Source organism: Ziziphus jujuba, chromosome 7, assembly GCF_031755915.1.
Source record: "Ziziphus jujuba cultivar Dongzao chromosome 7, ASM3175591v1".
NCBI lineage: Eukaryota > Viridiplantae > Streptophyta > Magnoliopsida > Rosales > Rhamnaceae > Ziziphus > Ziziphus jujuba.
Window position 1 is genome coordinate 16,397,468 of NC_083385.1, and position 20,912 is coordinate 16,418,379.

At 29.4% G+C, this 20,912-nt stretch overlaps 3 protein-coding genes across 4 annotated transcripts; all 3 read left to right on the forward strand.

The window, feature by feature from the left end:
* The first annotated feature begins 167 nt into the window (after positions 1–167).
* On the forward strand, positions 168–6,312 carry LOC132804441 (uncharacterized). The gene is made up of 4 exons (XM_060818829.1): positions 168–862; positions 1,383–1,451; positions 4,689–5,044; positions 5,143–6,312. The coding sequence occupies exons 3-4, from the start codon at positions 4,691–4,693 to the stop codon at positions 5,644–5,646; spliced, it is 858 nt and encodes a 285-aa protein (XP_060674812.1). The 5' UTR covers positions 168–862; positions 1,383–1,451; positions 4,689–4,690; the 3' UTR covers positions 5,647–6,312.
* Positions 3,266–4,638, forward strand: LOC132804476 (protein ANTAGONIST OF LIKE HETEROCHROMATIN PROTEIN 1-like). Its single transcript, XM_060818883.1, has 4 exons — positions 3,266–3,449; positions 3,555–3,670; positions 3,759–3,984; positions 4,062–4,638. The coding sequence occupies exons 1-4, from the start codon at positions 3,266–3,268 to the stop codon at positions 4,511–4,513; spliced, it is 978 nt and encodes a 325-aa protein (XP_060674866.1). The 3' UTR covers positions 4,514–4,638.
* A 5,790-nt stretch (positions 6,313–12,102) lies between the features above and the next one.
* On the forward strand, positions 12,103–15,870 carry LOC107425296 (serine/threonine-protein kinase SAPK2). 2 transcript variants are annotated; one of them, XM_048480030.2, is made up of 9 exons: positions 12,110–12,590; positions 12,821–12,895; positions 13,754–13,855; positions 14,208–14,261; positions 14,399–14,491; positions 14,617–14,709; positions 14,845–14,949; positions 15,103–15,201; positions 15,276–15,870. In XM_048480030.2, the coding sequence occupies exons 1-9, from the start codon at positions 12,471–12,473 to the stop codon at positions 15,558–15,560; spliced, it is 1,026 nt and encodes a 341-aa protein (XP_048335987.1). In that variant the 5' UTR covers positions 12,110–12,470; the 3' UTR covers positions 15,561–15,870. The 2 variants fall into 2 exon arrangements, with proteins under 2 accessions (XP_048335988.1, XP_048335987.1); XM_048480031.2 differs by lacking the exon at positions 14,399–14,491 and having other exon boundaries at positions 12,103–12,590.
* Positions 15,871–20,912: the final 5,042 nt, after the last annotated feature.

A 20,912-nucleotide genomic window follows, 5' to 3' on the forward strand; every position in this document is an offset into this window, starting at 1 on the left:
ATATATATATATATATTAATATTAACCAATCAATATGTATCCACAATACTAACGATCTTTTTATATAATTAATTACCAGTGAAAACAAACTACATATTTGTATGCATGCCTATAGGCAGTTTGCATGCTTGACCAGTAGCTTCCCTGTCAGAGAAAATTTTAGATGATACGTTGGTACCAGATCAGTTAGTATGATTCTAAGTTATCTAATGTCACGTTTAAAAAAATTACCATGTCATCAAGAGTTAAACATCCCAAATAATATTTCACACGCTGTTTCTCTCCCCTGTTTTCTCTTTCCTCTGGATTCAGATCTGGATTTAGGATCCTTCTTCTGTCTATTCTCAAATTCCACCATAGAAGACTCTAAATCTCATTCCACTTTTATATCATTTCACAATCATTTTCTTTGATGGACAGGAAGAGCACAAGAAAGATATAGTAGAAAAGAAAGGAACAATCCATTCTGAGGATTTTCTTCCCTCCTTTTTAAAGCTTTAAGTTTTAGAAGACTCTGAACCATACTCCACTTTTCTATCATTTTACAACCATTTTCTTTGATGGATAGGTAGAGCACAAAAAAGAAATAGTAGAATAGTAGAAAGGAAAGGAACAAAGCACTCTAAGGGCGTGTTTGTTTCACCGGATTGGACAGGATTGTGTCCCAATCCGGTGTTTGGAAGGAACAAATGAAGGAGCGGATAAGTTAGCTGCTACAGTGAAATAATCCCCCGAGAGGGGGATTAAGCTAACCTGTCCTTCCCCCTGGGTCAAATTTCTGTCCGGAGCTCATCGAAGGCGTTGGTGGTGTCTCTCGCGTGCCTCTGCCCAGATCAAGCTCTGTGTTCTTCTTCTTGAATCTGTGAGTTTGCCTTCTTCTTTCTCTTCTCATTGTTTGTCTGCTTCTTCTTCTTCATGTTTCAGTTTATTTCTTTTTTATTAGATCTGCATATTCCTCTTTTCTGATATGCCAGAAAAGACTTTTTATTTTTCTTTTTCTTCTTCTCTGTTCTCGTTCTTCTTCTTCTTCATCTACATTGTTCTTCTTCTTCTTCGTTCTTCTCTTCGATCTGGCATTGTTTTGTTTTTTTTTTTTTTTTTTTTGCCATTTTATTTCTTCTTCTTCTTCAATCTGGGAGTACAGATGTGTAGACAAAATTTCTTATTCTTCGTTCTGGCATTTTTTTTTTTTTTTTTTGCCATTTTATTTCTTCTTACTAGAATCGATGTCTATTGAATTTTTTTTACTTTATGGCTGGAACTTTTCATGTTCTCTCCATTTTTGTTTTTGGAGGGGCGAATAGAAGAGGATGACATCAATGGATTTGTCCTATACAATGGATTTGTGTATTCTTCCTAAAACTACTCTTTATCTCTGACAGGATCGCATCATAGCTCGTCTCCAACAACCATATTCACTAGATTGCATTCCAGTGGAGGCAGAGTATCAGGTTATTGTGCTGTGAATATCTGTCGTATTATCTAATATAATCAGTTTATGGACTTGAGAAGTTACTCAGATTATGACTTTATCAAAGGAATGATGATAGATTAATATTTCATCTAGGTCTATTGAGAGCTATTCATAATTATCTGTTGATCTTAGAATAAAAGTTGTTTATTATCTCACTGAATGGAAAATCAGTATTCAGCTTTTTTTGTTAATAATTTTACACTGAGTGTTTTATCTGCTCTCAATTCTTGAAATGCTGAATGTTGATGCTCGTTCTTACTAAATCCCATGCTCTGAATAGCAGTAGTGTTATCTAATATAATCAGATTATGGTAGATTATGGACTTGAGAAGTTAACTTAGATTATAACATGCGAGAGGAATGATGACAGATTAATATTTCATCTAGATCTATTGAGAGTTATTCACAAATCATAATTATCTATTAATCTGAGAACAATAGTAGTTTATTCATATAATAAATGTTTTGGTGGGTGCTTTAATAGACATTTCTAGGATATGCATCTGTGGTTGGGAAGATGCAGTGGCTATGGTAGGTTGGTGACTAAGGTGGGCCATAGCCGTGGTTGCTAACTTTATCATTCTCTTTTGACAAACTGGATTCTTCAATTGACATGGCCTTGGACAGAATAGTTACTTTTATGGAATCACGGGCTTGTATCCTTCCTAGTTGGTGTCTTTTGGTTGTAGGTTGGTGACTAAGGTGGGCCAGTCACAATCTCTCCCCTCGGCTTAACTATTTTCTGCTGCAATATTAATATACTATTCTTCTATACTACTCCACTCTCTGACGAAATATGAAAACAAATTCTACAAAGAACTTGATATAATAAATACTGCTTTTTATTGGCTTATGAATTGATCAAGCTGATCACAAACACTTGAAGACATATAAGTTGTGAAAATTGAATTGGCGATATTCATGTTTACTTTTGAGTGATTTGGAAAAAAAAAAAAAAAAGATATATTCATTTCCATATTTGACTGATCACCATTTATATTTCAATAAGAAATTAAATCTTTTAATCGCCAGCTAGGGCATGAGAATTTTTATGATTTTTTTTTATTAATTAAATGTATGGTTTTTGTAAATTAATTTAATTTCACTCAATAGTTTGAGTACTTTGAAAGTTTAGAGATTGGTGCTAATTAATGTATGGTTTTTATCTTTTTTAAAACATAAAATATAAATAGGTTTTTTAAATTAAAAATAAATATTTTTTGAAACAAGGACAAAGTAATCTATTTGAAATCAAGTAAAGAAATACTTAAATAGTTTATGGAGAACTAAATTCAAACAAATGTGACCCTTAGACATGTAACTGCACCAATCCAGATAACAAATTTCTCCTCATGCATCATTGTAGTGTCTATTGGTTTGATTGTTAGATACTCCTTGTCATATCCTTGTACTTGAGCAATATCTGTGAACATATGCTAATGTGTTTAGGTTTGTTTACATATATTATTACATTCACGCTATGTTCTCATTAGTTGCACCGATAAACAGAAGTAGATATTAGGTGTTTATACCTACCATAGATAATCTATATGAGAGTAAAAATTCTAACATTTTTTCGTTTGTTTATATATAGGATGAATAATGAAAATTCCAATGTCTTTTGCACATTCGTTTGTTTATGCATAGATATGATAACCTTATTTTTACTTTTTTGTAGTGAATATGGATCGAAGAAAATTAGCGGCATTATTGATGCTTCCAAATGATAAGGCATTAGAATATTTTTGTACATGCTTTATAGTTGTCGGGTTTATGTACATGTATGTAGCAATGCGATTGAGAAATGATAGAGGTGCTAGGAATCGAATAAATAGGACTGCAGAGTTGCGTTCGTCTTTTGTAACTAGTTTGTTGGACAATGATGTTAACTGTATTAGTCAACTTAGGATGGATAGGAGAACATTTGGTATTTTATGTCAGTTATTACGCCATGATGGATATGTTAAAAGAGATGGTACTGTTACATTGGAAGAGCAAGTGTGCATATTTTTGCATATAATTGCTCATCATACAAAGAACCGTACAATTATCACTAGATTCAATAGATCGGGGGAAACAGTTAGTAGATATTTCAATTCAGTGTTGAATGGAGTGTTACGTTTACATGGGACATTGTTGAGGCATTCTGAACCTGTGTCAGATAATTGTTCGGATGATAGATGGAAAATATTTAAGGTATGTTAATCAATTAGTTTGGTTACTTTATTTAATTCGTAGATATATGTGGCAATATCTTATGTAACTAATTTTGTTTGTGACCTAGAATTGTTTGGGAGCATTAGATGGAACTTATATTAAGGTTAATGTACCCGAAATCGATAAGCCGAGATATCGAACCAGGAAGGGTGAGATAGCCACAAATGTCTTAGGTGTATGTAACCCAAATATGGAATTCATATTTGTATTACCTGGTTGGGAAGGTTCCGCTTCAGACTCAAGAGTACTTCGAGATGCATTAAGTAGGCCAAATGGATTAAAAGTACCCACCGGTAAGAGCAATCCTTAAAGTTTATATTGTAATGGACTAACATTACGCTATCTAATAGGAGCTATTTTTCTGTGTTAGGTTATTATTATTTAGTGGATGCTGGTTACACTAATGGTGAAGGATTTCTTGCACCATATAGGGGAACAAGATATCACCTTTCCGAATGGAGAGATGGTTGTGCACCTGCAAATCATGAAGAGTATTTCAATATGAAGCATGCATCTGCTAGAAATATAATAGAAAGATGTTTTGGGGTTCTAAAAATGCGATGGGCAATTTTAAGAAGTCCATCGTTCTATCCAATTTCAATCCAAATTAAGATAATTACTGCATGTTGTTTGATACATAATCTTATTAGGAGAGAAATGGCACTTGATCCTGGAGAAGCTGAATTTGATATGAGTAACGATGCTGACATAAGTGGGGATGAAGATATTATAGGGTCAATTGGTTCTTCGGATCAATGGACTAATTGGAGAAATGAGTTAGCTAGGCATATGTTTGATGAGTGGAGAAGTCGTCGTGGTTAATAGTTGATTGTTATGATTTATATAATTTTGTAACTGTTTAATTTTATGGTGTTTGTTACATCTTTTGTATGAAGACTAAATTATATTAAATATAACATATGAGATTTTTATTATTTGTTATTAAATTCATATTTTTTATGGTATTTTTGGAATCATGGAATTTTTACATAAATAGCAATGGAAGTTGGAGGTAGCAGTAACGATAATAGGGGTGGTGACTCTAGGCGTACATGGACTCAACGAGAGGAAGAAGCTTTACTGATTATCTTAGATGAAGCTGTAGCTAGTGGGCAACGTTGTGATACAGGGTCATTTAAGCCTGGCACACTTACTATGATTGAGAGGCGACTATCTGATCTGTGTCCTAATTCGAGACTACGAGCCAATCCACATATTGAGTCGAAGATGAGAAAGTGGAAGAAGCAATATGGTATAATATATGACATGTTGAACAAAAGTGGATTTGGATGGAATGACTCTCTTAAATGCGTGGAGGTTGACAGTGAAGAAGTTTGGCAAGCATATGTGCAGGTTTTGAATATTATTTGAAAATATATGTTAATTTCAATTTTAGTTTGTTATCTAGCATTTATTTTTTCTTAGCTAAACGTTGGCTTTTTGTATTTTAGAGTGCCCCAAGTGCAAAAGGTTGGAGAGGAAAATCTTTTCCTATTTATGAGAAGCTTGCTAATATTTTTGGGAAGGATCGGGCAACCGGACATGGAGCACAAACTCCAATTGATATGATCAATGAAATAAATCTAGACACTGCAGATGAACCAATTGATAATGTCGATTCTCCAATGTCTGTGAATCGAGGAGGTAGTGAACCATCTACACAAGTCCAAGCAAGAGGTAAACGAAAATCTAGATCGAAGGACGATGACATTGTAGCCGGGTTAGGCAATGCAGCAGAGAAATTATTTGATAAATTGGCTGCAAAGTTGGAAAAATCCGAGGCTTATTATCCACAATATTTAGCTATGGAGCTTGACAGGTTAGGATTTGAGGCCAGTGATAACCTCAAAATCTCTAAGGCAATGAGATCGGATCCATCGAATATAGAGGTTTTTAAGGTTATTAAAACGGATGCGGGGAAGATTGCATATGCTCGTGACTTTTTGGATAACTAATTTAGTAAAGTAGTGGACTACATATTTCTGTTTATGTATGGGAGGATTATAATTATGAACAATTAGGTTTGAAACTTATGAACTTGTTGTATGGTGGTGGATGTTTGTTTCTAAATTTGCATGTAAGGATAATTTTATGATTATGTGTTATGTTTTAGAATATTCATATGCGCGTGATTGAGTTGATTTATTGATTTTTTAATTGTATTACTATATTATATTATAATGTATTCTTATATGCAGGAATATTAAATGGCAAGGAAAAGAGTTTATGTTGTGTTTAAAGGTAGAGAACCAGGGATATATAATTCTTGGCCTGAATGTCATCAACAAGTGCAAGGATTTAGAGATAATTTATATCAAGCATATAATACAACCCAAGAAGCTGAAATTGCATATGTTGAGTATGTAGAACAACGGATGCGGAATCGTAATGACGCAAATCTAATACGAAATACCACCGCACATACACATGCTCAATTGAACAATGAATGGCGTAATGGTTTTATAGTAGGTTTTTTATTTGGATTGCTATCAACAAGTGTATTTACTTATTTGTTTTATAAGTAAATTATCCTTGTAAAATCCAATATATTTATATTTATGTAGTACTTGTTATTTGAATTGCTACATGTGAAATCTATATACATATACGTATAATTTGGATATGGATATTCTTATATTATCAACAACTTATTAATTACATATACTGTTAATTATTTCTTTATTTGTGGATAATTGTTATTTATGATTTACCATACTAAAATATTATTTTTATTGGTTTTGGAAACAATATATTTATGTAATTTATGGGTTGAAAAAATATTCAATTGTCTTATGCATACCATTAAAATATATTTATTTTTAATTAATTGTTATTTATGGCATACTTTGTCTTAAGTTAATTTTAAGCTATTTCTAAAGTTACATATTAATATTATTTGTGGATGTATACAACAAATTTTGTATATTTTGCATGTATATATAAATATATAAATATATAAATGTACAACTTTAATTAGATGTAATAATTTTTTTTAATATAAATTTAACTTTTAAAATTTTTATTTTTTTAAATTAAAAATATAATTACAAAATAGTCCTATCCAGTCCGATTTGGCACTAAACATGGTACAATTAGTCCATCATTCAGTCTGGAACTATGCCAAACATAGTACTGCACTAATTATCCTGTCCGATCCTATCCGATCCTGTCCGATTCGGACCCTGTTTTCTCTTTCCTCTGGATTCAGATCTGGATTTAGGATCCTTCTTCTGTCTATTCTCAAATTCCACCATAGAAGACTCTAAATCTCATTCCACTTTTATATCATTTCACAATCATTTTCTTTGATGGACAGGAAGAGCACAAGAAAGATATAGTAGAAAAGAAAGGAACAATCCATTCTCAGGATTTTCTTCCCTCCTTTTTAAAGCTTTAAGTTTTAGAAGACTCTGAACCATACTCCACTTTTCTATCATTTTACAACCATTTTCTTTGATGGATAGGTAGAGCACAAAAAAGAAATAGTAGAATAGTAGAAAGGAAAGGAACAAAGCACTCTAAGGGTTTTCTTTTCTCCTTTTTAAAGCTTTAAGTTTTAGTTTTGGTTTTGTTTTCAAAGTTTCTTTAAAATGATCAGATTATGTATGTATATGGGAAAAAGTAACAGTTTTTTAAGCTTCCATGTATTTTCTTTCTCAACAAATTGCTATTTGTACTCTAACTAGTCTGGTCAGGCCCAGAAGAAAACCGATTGTAATTGTGGTTTGTGGGCAAAGTTTTCTTGTTTTTAGTTTCTTTTTCTTATCTTTGGGTAGTCAACGGCTGTAATTTATGAAAAATTTCCTCCAACCATTTTCAGAATGCAAGAAAATTTTACAAGCTTAACCTTTGAAATGACCTATTGGAAAAAACTAATAATAATAATAAAGGGAAAAAAAAAAAAAAAAAAAAAAAAAAAAAACCCTGAAGAGGCAGAGAGCTTTTTGTTCTCATGAAGATGGATAGGCCCAGAACCACAACCATAGAAGAAGAAACAAAGCTATAAAGGGCGGTACAAAACGAGGCTTTAAATGTTTTAACTTTTTTTATAATAATAATAATAATAATAAATAACTGATATAACATGGTTTTAGAAAGGTGTGTTAGTTTTTCTAGTTAGAGTTTAATATTTGATGAGATTAAGAATTTCGTGGAGTGGCAAGAGAGAAGAAAATAGTTGAGGAAATAATGAAAAATTGGAATGAAATTTCAAGAGTCTTGGCCATGGTGAGATTTGAGAATAAACCGAAGGAGAGGAAAGAGAAGAGATAGGCGCGTGAAAAAATAACTAAAAATGTTTATCTTTCGACAACATGATAATTTTTTTTTTTTAAATTTTAAATATGACATTAAATAATTTGGAATGATGATTTTCTACATATATCACAAAGATGAGTGGTTATGGGATGGGTGAATTCTATTGATCCAATCAATTAAGCTCAAGTAAACATTAAGTTGTCACAATACTGATTACTGACCTCCAATTGTAAACCTTACTTATAAGTAAGGCTGTCATTCGAGACTTTTTGTTTTATTTTAAGTATTTTATTTACTTTTTTTTCTTTATTTTTAATCAAATTGTTTTATATTGAGGAAGTTTTCATTATTTTTTTTGGTCACCTATTATTATTATTATAAGGAATTTGGAAATACACAGGTGTGGACCATGCAGGGTTCGGGGATAGGAATGACAATTTGCCCTGTATGATTCGATACCTGCAGTGCATCGCCTATAATGGGATGGTTTTTTTTCAAAAAATCGGGATTACTGGGCGGACTCGGGACAAAAGTTTAAAATCCGAACCGGGGACGGGAATAAATACTCTGTTCCGAATTCGACCCGGTATATATATTTATTTATTTATTTATTTTTTTTCTAGTTTCATTTATGTAAAATATTATTTTCTACTTTACTTACAAGCTCCAACACTAAGCCCTCAAACATCGACATATTTGATTGTATTTTTGTTGTATTTTGGTCACTTTATTTACATTTTATTAATAAAAAAATTATATAGATTTTTCAAAATTTTTTTATATGAATTATTAAAAAAAAAAAAGCGGAAAAAACCGCCCCGTCCGGTCCTCGATTGGAGAATACCTGTTCCTACACCGCCGATAAAGAAACCGGAAAAACCGCGAGGACGGGATAAAAAATACCCCCCAGGGATAAAGATGGGATTTTAAAAACCGACCCCGTCCCATCCTATTGACATTCCTATCCGGGGGGACTCGTCCCTTTTCTTAATTTTTTATTAATTTTTTTTAAGTTTTATTTGTTTTTTTATTAAATTGCCAAAATTGAAGGTGTGCCCCCAATTTTACTAACTTTACTCCCACACATCTCTAATTCAATTTTACAGTTTTTTTTCTTAGTTTTATTTATCTTATCTTTTTCATCTCTTTTTTTTTTTTTTAAATCATACTTATTAAATATAATTATAATATTTATCTACAATATAATAACATTTTTTCTTGAAATACAATGTAATACCTATTAATCATAAATTTTAAAAATAATGATCATTTACAATTACAATGAATACAATTAGTTAATAACAAAATAATTGTATAATTAAACTAAAAACTATATTTATTTATAAATAATATTTATTTAATTAGTATTTTATGTCGTTTGAATTATAAAGATGCCAAATTTTGAATCTAATGACTAATTTTATTGTTATTTATTTAGTTCTCAATTTGTTTTGGTTAACTGATTTCTAACAAAATCTAAAAAAAATTTCTTTTTTTCTTTTTTGCTTTAAACTATGATTTTTTATATAAATTTTTAATGCATTGATTAAAAAAATCTAGTTAGTTGAGCTGGTTACAATATAGAAAAAAAAATATTATGTATATAAATGTTAAAAATTCTTTTAAAAAAAAATGTTATTACATTACATAGCGTTCACTTTTGAAAATAATTCTTGGATTCATCATTGGAGATAGATGGATGAAAATTTAGAAGAGTATTTTTAATAATGAATATGGATTGTTACCTATCTATATAAAAATTGATATATTGTAAATGACATATATATGTAGTTAATTTTAAAATTGTTCTATAAAATGTTATTTATAACATATATTTTATTAAAAAAATTTAATTTAATTTTTAAGAAAAATTTTGGGTTTAAAAAAAAATTACTATGTTTAATAGCTCTTGCAGTAGAAGGTCATTGGACAATTATTTTTTATCATATTAATTTGATAAGATGTTTAAATAATCTAATTTAAAAAGTTTTTTTAAATAATTATTTATTTTTTATCTGATAAAAAATTTAATAATAAATAGAATCGTTAAAAACAATATAAAATCGCACAAAATAAGCAACCAATTCCATATGGCATTACTATACCATATGAGATGGTAGCAGCTGCCAATTTCAGCCCTATTCAAATCAAACCTGTCTTTCTTGGAGAATAAACATAGACAACAATATTTAAACGTGCCTTAAATAAAAGAAATTAAGGAAAAAAAATAAAACAAATGAGGAGTAATTTTATCTTTTGGGAGACCACCCATTTTTTTTTAAAAAAAAAAAGTGGGATACAGCCCAGTCGGAAAAAAAAAAAAAAAATCATCTATCAAAAGTACTTTAAATTATAAAAGAATCCAAAAGCATTAGATGCACGTATATCAATAGCTCTTTCCCAATGATAACTTTATTTTATTTAATTTCACGTTACATTTCCAAGACATATTTTCTATTACCAGAAAATATATAATATGCATATACATTCAAAAAAGAGCATCTACATAAACAAAAACGGAAATTTTGATATGAAATTCAATGTGTTTTTTTTTTTTTTTTTAAATTCATCTAGCGATTTGAATTACACGATTAAAAATAATATTAAAAATTTTATAATTGTAAAATGAGGTTTGCTTTATATTTGAAACATTATAGATTTGAAATACTGAAAAAAAAAAATATTGAAAATGATTAAAAAAAACACTTCTGGTCGATAAAATTAGAAGAAAAAAGAAAACAAAATTAAAGGTTAATATCTCAAGAAAATGAAGTTAATCCTACTGCTACGACATTGAAAAGGACTAAGTAAATTCCAAAAAAATACAAGAAGAAATTTATACAGAAAGCAACCCACTTAGTTGTTATTTGTTCGACCACGTGTAACGTGTTAATTGGGCACGGTTTTGTGTGCACGTTTCGTCACAATCTTCAAAAAAAGTGGGACCCACCACGTCAAGTTGCCTACCGTCATCACCATATCTCACTGTCCTCCCCTCTCCACCGCCCACGTCATCTTTTATTGTTCCGTCTGCTGTCACCTTATCTTCCTCTCCTCGTAAAACACAAGAATTTTTGTAACTTTCTGTCCGGAAAACCTTCCCTTTACTCTCCCGAGACTACATTATTTCCTTACTCGCCACGTTTGCACGAACAGCTGGTCTTAAATTCCCAAGACGACACGTCGTTAGTTCAGAGAACTGATTGCAATTTATTAATTTATTTATTTATTTATTAACTTTTTGACAATATCCTTATAATTTCAATGTTTTTGAACTTTACCTCTTCCTTTTTTTTTTTTTTTTTCGGTTCAATTTATATAAATCCTTTTGTCCCTGCGAAGATGAAGATGAAAGCATTACTGTTTTGTTTTCTTAAGCAATAAATTAAGTTTGGATTCCTCATTTTAATGTTAAAAAGATCAAAGAAAATTTTATATGAAATAATTATAGAAATCATTTATACCAATTTAATTATCAAGCGACATGTGTATGAATTTGATAATAATTAATAACATTACATAACGTTAAAATAAAACTCATGGATCTTTTATTTTATTATTGAAAAAATCAACACTTACGAAAATATTTTGTATGAAATAACAATATCAAATCATTTATACCATTTTAAATGTACATGAAATATTTTATAATCATTTCTAATGTTACACAAAGTTAAAATAAAAGCTTGTGGATCAGATTTAAAATTACTATGTGATTAATAGTCTGTAGCAATAATATATCACCTATACAATGAATGTACGCAAGTGATTGTGCAATATCAATAAAAAACTTTGACTTAGTAACTTTTTAATTACTAAATTATATTAATTATAACATTATTTTCATTCCTAAATTATATCCGGCTCATAGAAGAAATTATCCTCAACGCCAATTCAATGCTATATAAAAGGTAAAATGCAAATCATGGGAAAGAAAAAAAAAGAAAAAAGAAAAAAGAAGAAGTTGAAACTAAGGCATTAAAATTTCTACAGTCCTACCTCTTTCTGATTGGGTCGTTTTACATACTTCACTTCGATGGTTTTTCTCTAGCCTGACTCACAAGGCATTGGTGCCCCCAAAAAAAAATAATAATAATAATACTAGTAATAGTATTTTTTTTTTCTTTTTTTTTTTTTTGACATAGTTGCGCGCAGTTTGGAGATATCGGCCACGACTTGTTTAGTTTTTGTTTGCTCGAAATTCGAACCACTAAGGAACTGACACATGGATTTTCGGCTCTTTCTTTAGTTTCCTCGCTGTTTCCACGAAGACTTTTTAATTGGCAACCCCACTGGGGGCTAAGAGGGTGGCATAAACCCAATCAGCTTTATTGCTTCTCGAATTGCAGGTTCACAGAGGCTTTTCAAAGAAAAAGAAAAACAAAACCATGGAGATGCCGAACGCAAGCAAGTGAAGAGAGAGAGAGAGAGAGAGAGAATTCACTACTGATACTGTTTTATAAAAACAGTTTTAGTTTCCATTGGAGATTCAGTGAGGCTTTTTGTAGCTTGCTACTAACAAATGGAGCGCTATGAGATATTGAAAGATATTGGGTCTGGGAACTTTGGTGTTGCCAAACTGGTTAGAGATAAATGGAGCGGTGAGCTTTATGCTGTCAAATTTATTGATCGGGGGCTCAAGGTATGCATATATGTTTATGTATATTATCATTTATTTTTTTGTTCATGAAAATGCAATAACAAGCTTGTTATGTTTTCAACTCTGCTTGAATCTCTGTACTTTTGCAGTTTTCCAGTGAAAAATATATTGGTTTTTGGTTGTTTGTTCATTTATTCATTCTTTTGCATATGAGTTTTATCTTATTTATTTATTTTTTTATACTTTGTATGACATGGTTTTTTGGATAACAGATTGATGAGCATGTACAGAGGGAGATTATGAATCACAGATCCTTGAAGCATCCCAATATTATAAGGTTTAAAGAGGTATAGCTCTGTAATTTTCAATCTCAATAAATATGTCATTTTCTTTCCCTTTGTTTGTGGTCATATTGCCTATTTCACCTTATTTTAGACTGATGTGTGGTTTGCCTTAAAAATCTTTATGAAAAGATATTTTGAGGCTAAATTTTGTTCTCTTCAAATTGATAGAACATTTGGAGGTAATATGCTTGTTGTTTTGAAAAGAATGTGCTTTATATATATATATATATATATATATTTCCATTTATTTTCAACACCCTTTGCTGTTATTTTCATTCATAGACTCTAATTTAAATAATATGCTCATGAATTTGACATTCCTTTTCTGTCTAGAAGTAGCAATATATAAAACCTTTTTCCTAAAGTATTATTCCTTAAGGTATATATCTATATATATATATATGATATTGAGAAGTAATACAAACTAGAAAAGAGATTAAAAATGATGAAGTATATAATTAATTTTGGGAATTAACTTCTTGTTATTCCCCCACACCACCCCACTCTATTATGTTTTGGTATTGGAGAAGGGATAAAGGCCATATTCTACATGAACATATCCTCAGGTATTATTCTGTAGCGTTGCTTCCACATGTGGGAAAAATTCCAAATGCGAAAAGAGCAAAAATATAAAAAGAAAATTAGAAAGCAACAATGGAACCTCATCATGACTAAAAAAATGTGATGTAAAAGGATTTACTTTTGTTGACTTTATGTTTTTTTTTTTTTTTTTGGCTTCTACTCTAACATATATGTATAAATATACATATATATATATATATACACACTTATATATCTACTGTGAGATTGATTAAAGGAGCTCCTTTCTTGTATTTACTAGTTTGAAATTAATATGTGCAGGTTTTACTAACTCCAACCCATTTGGCCATAGTCATGGAATATGCAGCAGGAGGAGAACTTTTTGAAAGAATATGCAATGCTGGTAGATTCAGTGAAGATGAGGTAAACTAAAATGGATGGCTGATAAATATCATACATATATAAATAACACATGCCCCTTTTTCCATCTTAAGCTCGGAATAATATTCAATTGAAGCAAATTTTAGTGGTTTAAAATAAGCGTTTCACAGGGGGACCACTTCTTCTGATGTGTTGTTAGGAACTTCAAGAAATATAATGTACATACAAGTTGAGATATTGATTTCATTTCATATGTAATATATTATATATTGTTTGATTGCTGCACACTACCACATATTATTTTCAGATATAAATGTTTGCAATGTTCTGCATTTATATTATTTGTTTTGTTACCTCTTATATATTTTCCTGCTTCTTATGGATTTTGTACCAGGCAAGATATTTTTTCCAGCAGCTGATTTCTGGAGTCAGCTATTGTCATTCCATGGTATTGTTGTTAGCGCGAACATAAAGTTCATATGCAATTAGTTTCCTCCTTCCCTAACTAAATTTTGCCTTTGATTGTCACCACTCTTTCTGATTTGACGAATTTTTTATTTATTTTTATATTTTACTCTGTTATAGCAAATTTGTCATAGAGATCTAAAGTTGGAAAACACACTTCTGGATGGAAGCTCAGCTCCACGTCTCAAAATTTGTGACTTTGGTTATTCTAAGGCAATGAAAAACTTTACTACTTAATTAATTATTGATTAGAAAAAGACACTTGGAATACATGTTTGATCTTAATTTCAATTGCTTACTTTTTTTTTTTTTTTTTTTTTTTGGTGTACGATTTACAGTCATCTGTTTTGCATTCACAACCTAAATCAACCGTTGGAACACCAGCATATATTGCACCAGAGGTCTTATCACGAAAAGAATATGATGGGAAGGTATAACTATTTTTGGTCAAAAAATTTTTCCCTGTTTTTTTTTTTTGGTTGTTAATCTCTTTAAGACCAACTTTGGTCACCTAATCTCAATGATAGCTTTATTTATTTATTTTTTCTTATCCTTGAGAATCATAGATTGCAGATGTATGGTCCTGTGGGGTTACTTTATATGTGATGCTGGTTGGGGCTTATCCCTTTGAAGATCCAGAAGATCCAAGAAACTTCAGAAAAACACTTCAGGTTGGTCATGGTGTACAATTATAGGTCCACCTTCTATAAACTTGAACTTTTAGTTAAAAAAAAAATAAAAAAAAAATGTGGTACTTTTTAACCCCATATTAATTAAGTGTTTCGTTTTCTGGCTAAAAATGAAATGCTAATGATTAATTGCAGCGGATTCTAAACGTACACTATTCAATACCGGACTATGTACGCGTTTCCAAGGAATGCAGACATCTTCTGTCTCGGATTTTTGTTGCTAACCCGGAGAAGGTAATAAGCTAATAATTAGATGCAATATTACAAAATTCTAGTGTTTATTCATCTGGTTTACCATTTTTATGCAGAGAATAACCATACCAGAGATAAAGAAGCATCCGTGGTTCTTAAAGAACTTGCCAATAGAATTCATGGATGAAAATGATGGTGGGCTGCAAAATGAGGATGAAAATGAGTCAGGGCAACAAAGTATAGAAGAAATACTGTCTATAATTCAAGAGGCTAGGAAACCAGCTGAGGGTCCCAAAATTGGTGACCATTTTCTTGGAGGTAGTATGGATCTTGATGAGTTAGATGCTGATGGTGACATGGATGACTTAGAAACAAGTGGGGATTTTGTTTGTGCACTCTGAAAATGCTAGTTTAAATCATTCACACCATTGCAGGCCATTTTTCCTTTTGGATGTTTCTTTTCTTTTTTTCTTTTTTTCTTTCTTTTCTTTTTTTCTTTTTTTCTTTCTTTTTTTTTTTTTTTTTTTTAAATGCAAGTTGTTGAGGATAAGGCATTCCCTTTTCATGCCTTGGGGAATCCAACTATCCCTTGAAAAAAATCTTGATGTTACGCTAGAATTTCTACTTGGCTTGAAAGCTTTCTGTCTTCGTGGCGTGTACAAAAGTGACAGTAGGAATTTATACATATATGTTTGTCGTTGCGTCCTTATCTTGAAATCATCTTTTTACAATTAAGCCAAAAGCAAAATCCTTTCAATATATATAATATAAATTTTATTTCCTACAATTATCTTCCATTTTATAATGAGAGGCATGATCACAATTTTCTTATAGACAATAGTTTAAGCAATTCAGCTAGTATCCTTCTCAAATTTTACTACAAATAGTACCATTTTACAATATGAATCTGTCATGTCATGCTGTCAACATAATCCAAAGAGAGGAAAGGATATGATTAGCAGAATTCATATACATATATATATATATATATATATATATATATGTATGTACAATTTTGTTAAGGTGGGTCGGTTGGCACAACAATTGGTGGACCATCTCGCCCATCTCAGCATTAATATATATATATATATATATTAACGTTGACAAAAATTCTAGAGGGTGCACTTGAATATTTAAGTTTTTCTATGATGCTAGAACCAGGAGAACCTTTTTCATTAAAAAATGCAGTGGGTAGCATTATATGCAATTATACACATGCAGAGTCCAATGGTAAGCTTGCTGCATATTGAAGGTGCATGATTAATTGAATCGCACCAGCAATTTAAAATAACATTAATATGGTTTCTCCATATAATCTATCATTTAATAAGTTTACTATGGAGAATTTTGATATAACAAAGAGACGGTCAGAATTTCACACAAATATCATCCTATATCGCAAGCCATATCGTTTATATTGATGGCCACATATAAAAAAATAAATTATCAATCAAATTTTTAAAAGAAATTATCAATCAAATTTATAAAGGAAAAAAAGAAAAAAAGAAAAAAAAAGAAACCAGTTCATTCTTTATAACAACTATTAGTTAGTCCCATGTAAATTTGACTCCTCCAATCAGAGTTGATTTAACAAGAAATAAAAATATATTAAAATAATATGATATCATTTAAATTAGGTATTTAACAAGAAATTAAAATATATTAAAATAATATGATATCATTTAAATTAGATACTTTTTTATTTTTTTTTTATAATTATCGATATTGTCGTTTTGTTATAGAATCAAACATAAATAGAAAAAAATAAACAAGCATAACACTTGTCAACTAGGTTTTTACCTTGGTCACATTTAAATTAGGTATTTTATTAAATAGAATATCTTAATGATAATATTAACCTAAGTGGCAGAATCTCCGCTTCGGCCTTCTGATGTGGTTGACCTATTAAAATAGTAATTTGACATATCACTTCCACTTTGTGTGATGTGTGTGTAGATTTAGTTGTTTTATATATTTATATTATATATTTTGTTTTGATTATGGCTTTGTTCATCTATCCAGTTCCCATATCTTAGTGGGACAGTGTCAACTAATTAAATCATCAATATTGACTAATTAACAAAAATGTTCTAAAACAAACTCGTTTGGCACATTGGATCATGATGTGTATATATATATATATATTTAACTATATTATATGCTATTGATTGAAGTAAGAGTTTAAATAATTGGTTTTTTTTTTTTTTAATGTTAAAAGAGTGATGTTTAAAGGTAAAAATGAATAAATAAATATATTTTTTTAGATAAAAAAAGGAGATTGTTTTTATCATATATTTAATGTTAGTGGAGAAAAAATGGTTTTTCTCATATTCTGTATTTCCTGGTATCATTAAGAGGGATCTGTAAAACTTTTTAAAATGTATATGGTTTGATCGATCCAGATCATTTATTGCATATATTCAAGATATTTTTATACGCTTTGTTTTTTCTAACATCACAATAGTAGCATGTAAAGCGTGAGGAATATCTGTATTAATTTAATTAAATATTTAATCATACGATTATTATGTGTATTTTGGTTTTGTTTCTTCTACATTTACAGTTTTAATTTTCGAACGCTGTCTTCCTGTCCAAAATCTCTTCTCTGACTTTGAGGATCTCATCTCAATTGACTTTATGTTATTTTTATTTTGTTATTGCCTGTTGATTTGTAATTCATGCTGGATTACATTTTTAATGTTCCTCATTTTTTCTCTCTTTTGGATGAGACACTGAAGGCAGTTCATCACTTTAAGCATTGGTTTATGTTTGTCTGGACAAAACATTCCTTAGTCTTTTGTGTTAATCATTTCCCCAAAAAAAAAGAAAAAAAAAGAAAAATCTTTTATGTTAACCATTTATTTTTTTTAGTTCTTGTTTTTATCAATAAGAACAGTATTTCCATCATGAACGGTCTATTCATATTCAATTCTGTTCTTATTCTTATCAATACGAACAGTATTTCCATCATGAACCGCCTATTCATATTCAATTCTGTGAAATGATGTGGTAATGATTTAGATTTTTTTAGATATTTCATTTTGTTAGAAATTAAGAATCTCCACTTGTCTTAATCATAGATATGTTAAGATATTTAAATCTTTTGAATTTTTTTTCTTATAGAAACAAAAATCTCGATTTGGAGTAGTCTTTTTATGGCATGTAGATATAATAGGCTTAAAGGTTAATATTGTAACAAATTAATATAATCCTCACACTTGCTTAGCAAAAAACAATACAATTTTAAATTGAAAGGCATTATAATAACATTGAATTTATTTTTCTTATTTTTATATATATGCCTAAATGATTTTTTTATTTTTATTTTTATTCATGCCATATTGTGATATTTTAATTTATAAATTTCTTTTAACCTCTTAGATTTTGTTAATTTAATTTGCAAAATGTACTTTGATAAAATTCATGCTAAATTTTGATAAAAACAAAAGAACTAATAAAAAATTTTGATAAATATATGCAGCTCATGTATTAGCTAGAGACACTTTGTCATTAGTAAAGACCAAGTCATTGATGAAGGAATAGCCAGAATGGTTAACTTCCTAATGCTGTGCCAGTGATCATTTGATCTTAATCAAGTTTCTTTTATTTCAGAAAGAAAAGAAAATGATAAATCCAAATCATCTCCTATCTTTTTTTGGTAACTCATCTCCTATTATTTTTGAATCTTCATCTATACTTGTCTTTTAATCTTAATTATTATTTTCAAATCCATTTAATTTAATGGTTGAAATTAATTGATATCAAATCTAAAGGCACAGGATTTTCACATTATCTCTAAAATTCAATTCATATGCAGTAATACACACAACTATTTTTTTTTTTTTTTTTTTAATTATTTTAAGTTCGACTCTGTTAGAGAAGCACCAAAAGCCGTTCGAAGCATTTATCCGAGTTTAACCTAGAGGAACAAGTATCAATGGAGGAGACGGAAAAAGCCTCAAGATTTGAAGCTTTTGAGTAAAACCAATAGTCATCTCCAACTCGGTGAGTAAAATCCCCTTTATATTTCAATAATAAGTTTTAATTTTTTTTCTTGTAATTTTTTCAAAAATCACCGTTGATTTTTTATTTTTTATTGTTTATTTTTTGTTAATAGGGTAATTAGTTTCACTTCAAAGTTATGTTAGATAATATTCCGTGAAGATGTATATATTAAAGTGTATGAATTCTTCATGGTTACCAACCACGTTAACCAAAGGAAAGCTTCTATATCTGTGTAAAAAGTTTCTCCGATGAAGAAAAAAGTCATAAAAAAATGAAAGTCACTGTAATTTTATATTTATTGTGTTTTAATACTAAATACATTGAATAATTTGTTGTAATAATGATCATGTGAAAATCATTATTAAATAATGTGGCATCAATTTTGACTATTAGATTAAATAAATTAAAAAAATGGCTACAATTAAATGGAAAGTATAGACAAGATACGAATCCAAAACTCAAGCAGGGGATCTATATCCTTTTTGATATCATTTATTTACCATTCTAAATATTTTTATTATTTTTCTACTCAAATATTATATTCTTATTATATTATTTTATTCAAAGATTTGATTTAACAAATTATTACTTATATCTACATATATGAATCAAACAAAAATAAAAAGTGAATTTGCATCATACACCAATAAGTTCTACTTTTAATGTAACTTTCATTTTTATACTTTCTAGATTAAAATATAATTCAATTTAATAAACAGAAGTGAGCTTATTCAATTTTTTAGTTTGAGTCATCTTTAGTATAATAGAGGAAGAAATTAATCATTTTAGCAATGGATTTATATTTAAAATTTACAAAATTACTTTTCTAAAATTTATCTTCTTCTTTTTTTTTTTTTTTCCCTTGATGACATCTTCATTTTAGTTATTATTGTAGCTAAACTATAAATTTGATTATAAAATTATAAATTTGTTCAAGTATGTTTTATATATTAAAATAAAATGACTCAAAAATTAAAATTATAAAAATTTAAAGGTTAAAAAATTATGTTAACAATAATTTTCCATTTAACATCACGATTTTGTGGCACAAATTATAAGAAACATAAAAATAAATCAACATGATTATAATATTATTAAAATATATTATTTTTTATTTTGAATATCATAATTTGTATGTATTCTAAGTGTTATAATTTATTATCTTGATATTATTTTAATATTATTCAGATATTTTTCAATTTAAAGACTATATATTTTTAAGTATTATAATTTATTGATTGATATGACAAACCAATGGAGACAAGTTAGACATCATTATTTCAATGTAAATAGAAGATTATCTAAATTGTCTTTTGAATCATGCAAAGGCAAGTACATGGAGCATCAATTAGGTTGGAGATCGCCATCGAGGGTGTGGTAGTTTAACAAATGGAAGCTGGCTTAATCATCAAATTTTCAGGTTTAAAAGTTATGATTAGAATCTTGGTATGCCTTGTTATCGCCTCGACCATTCCATGCTACGACGCCACATGGTGCAAGATCTTTGGTTTGTTTGGTTTGATGCCTATGATATTATGAGAAGGCAATTGTTTTAATTAAAAAATTAGGTCGCTTTATAACAAGGGGAATTTGTGAAGAAAAGTTTTGGGAAGAAAATGTTCGAGTGGCTAAAAGACTAATTACTCTTTATATGTCTGGATACGATTATTGTTAAGTGAAACCTTGCTTCAATGTAGCCTTATTTGGAATAAGTTTATGAAATGATCATTTACAAGGAGGCTTCCTAG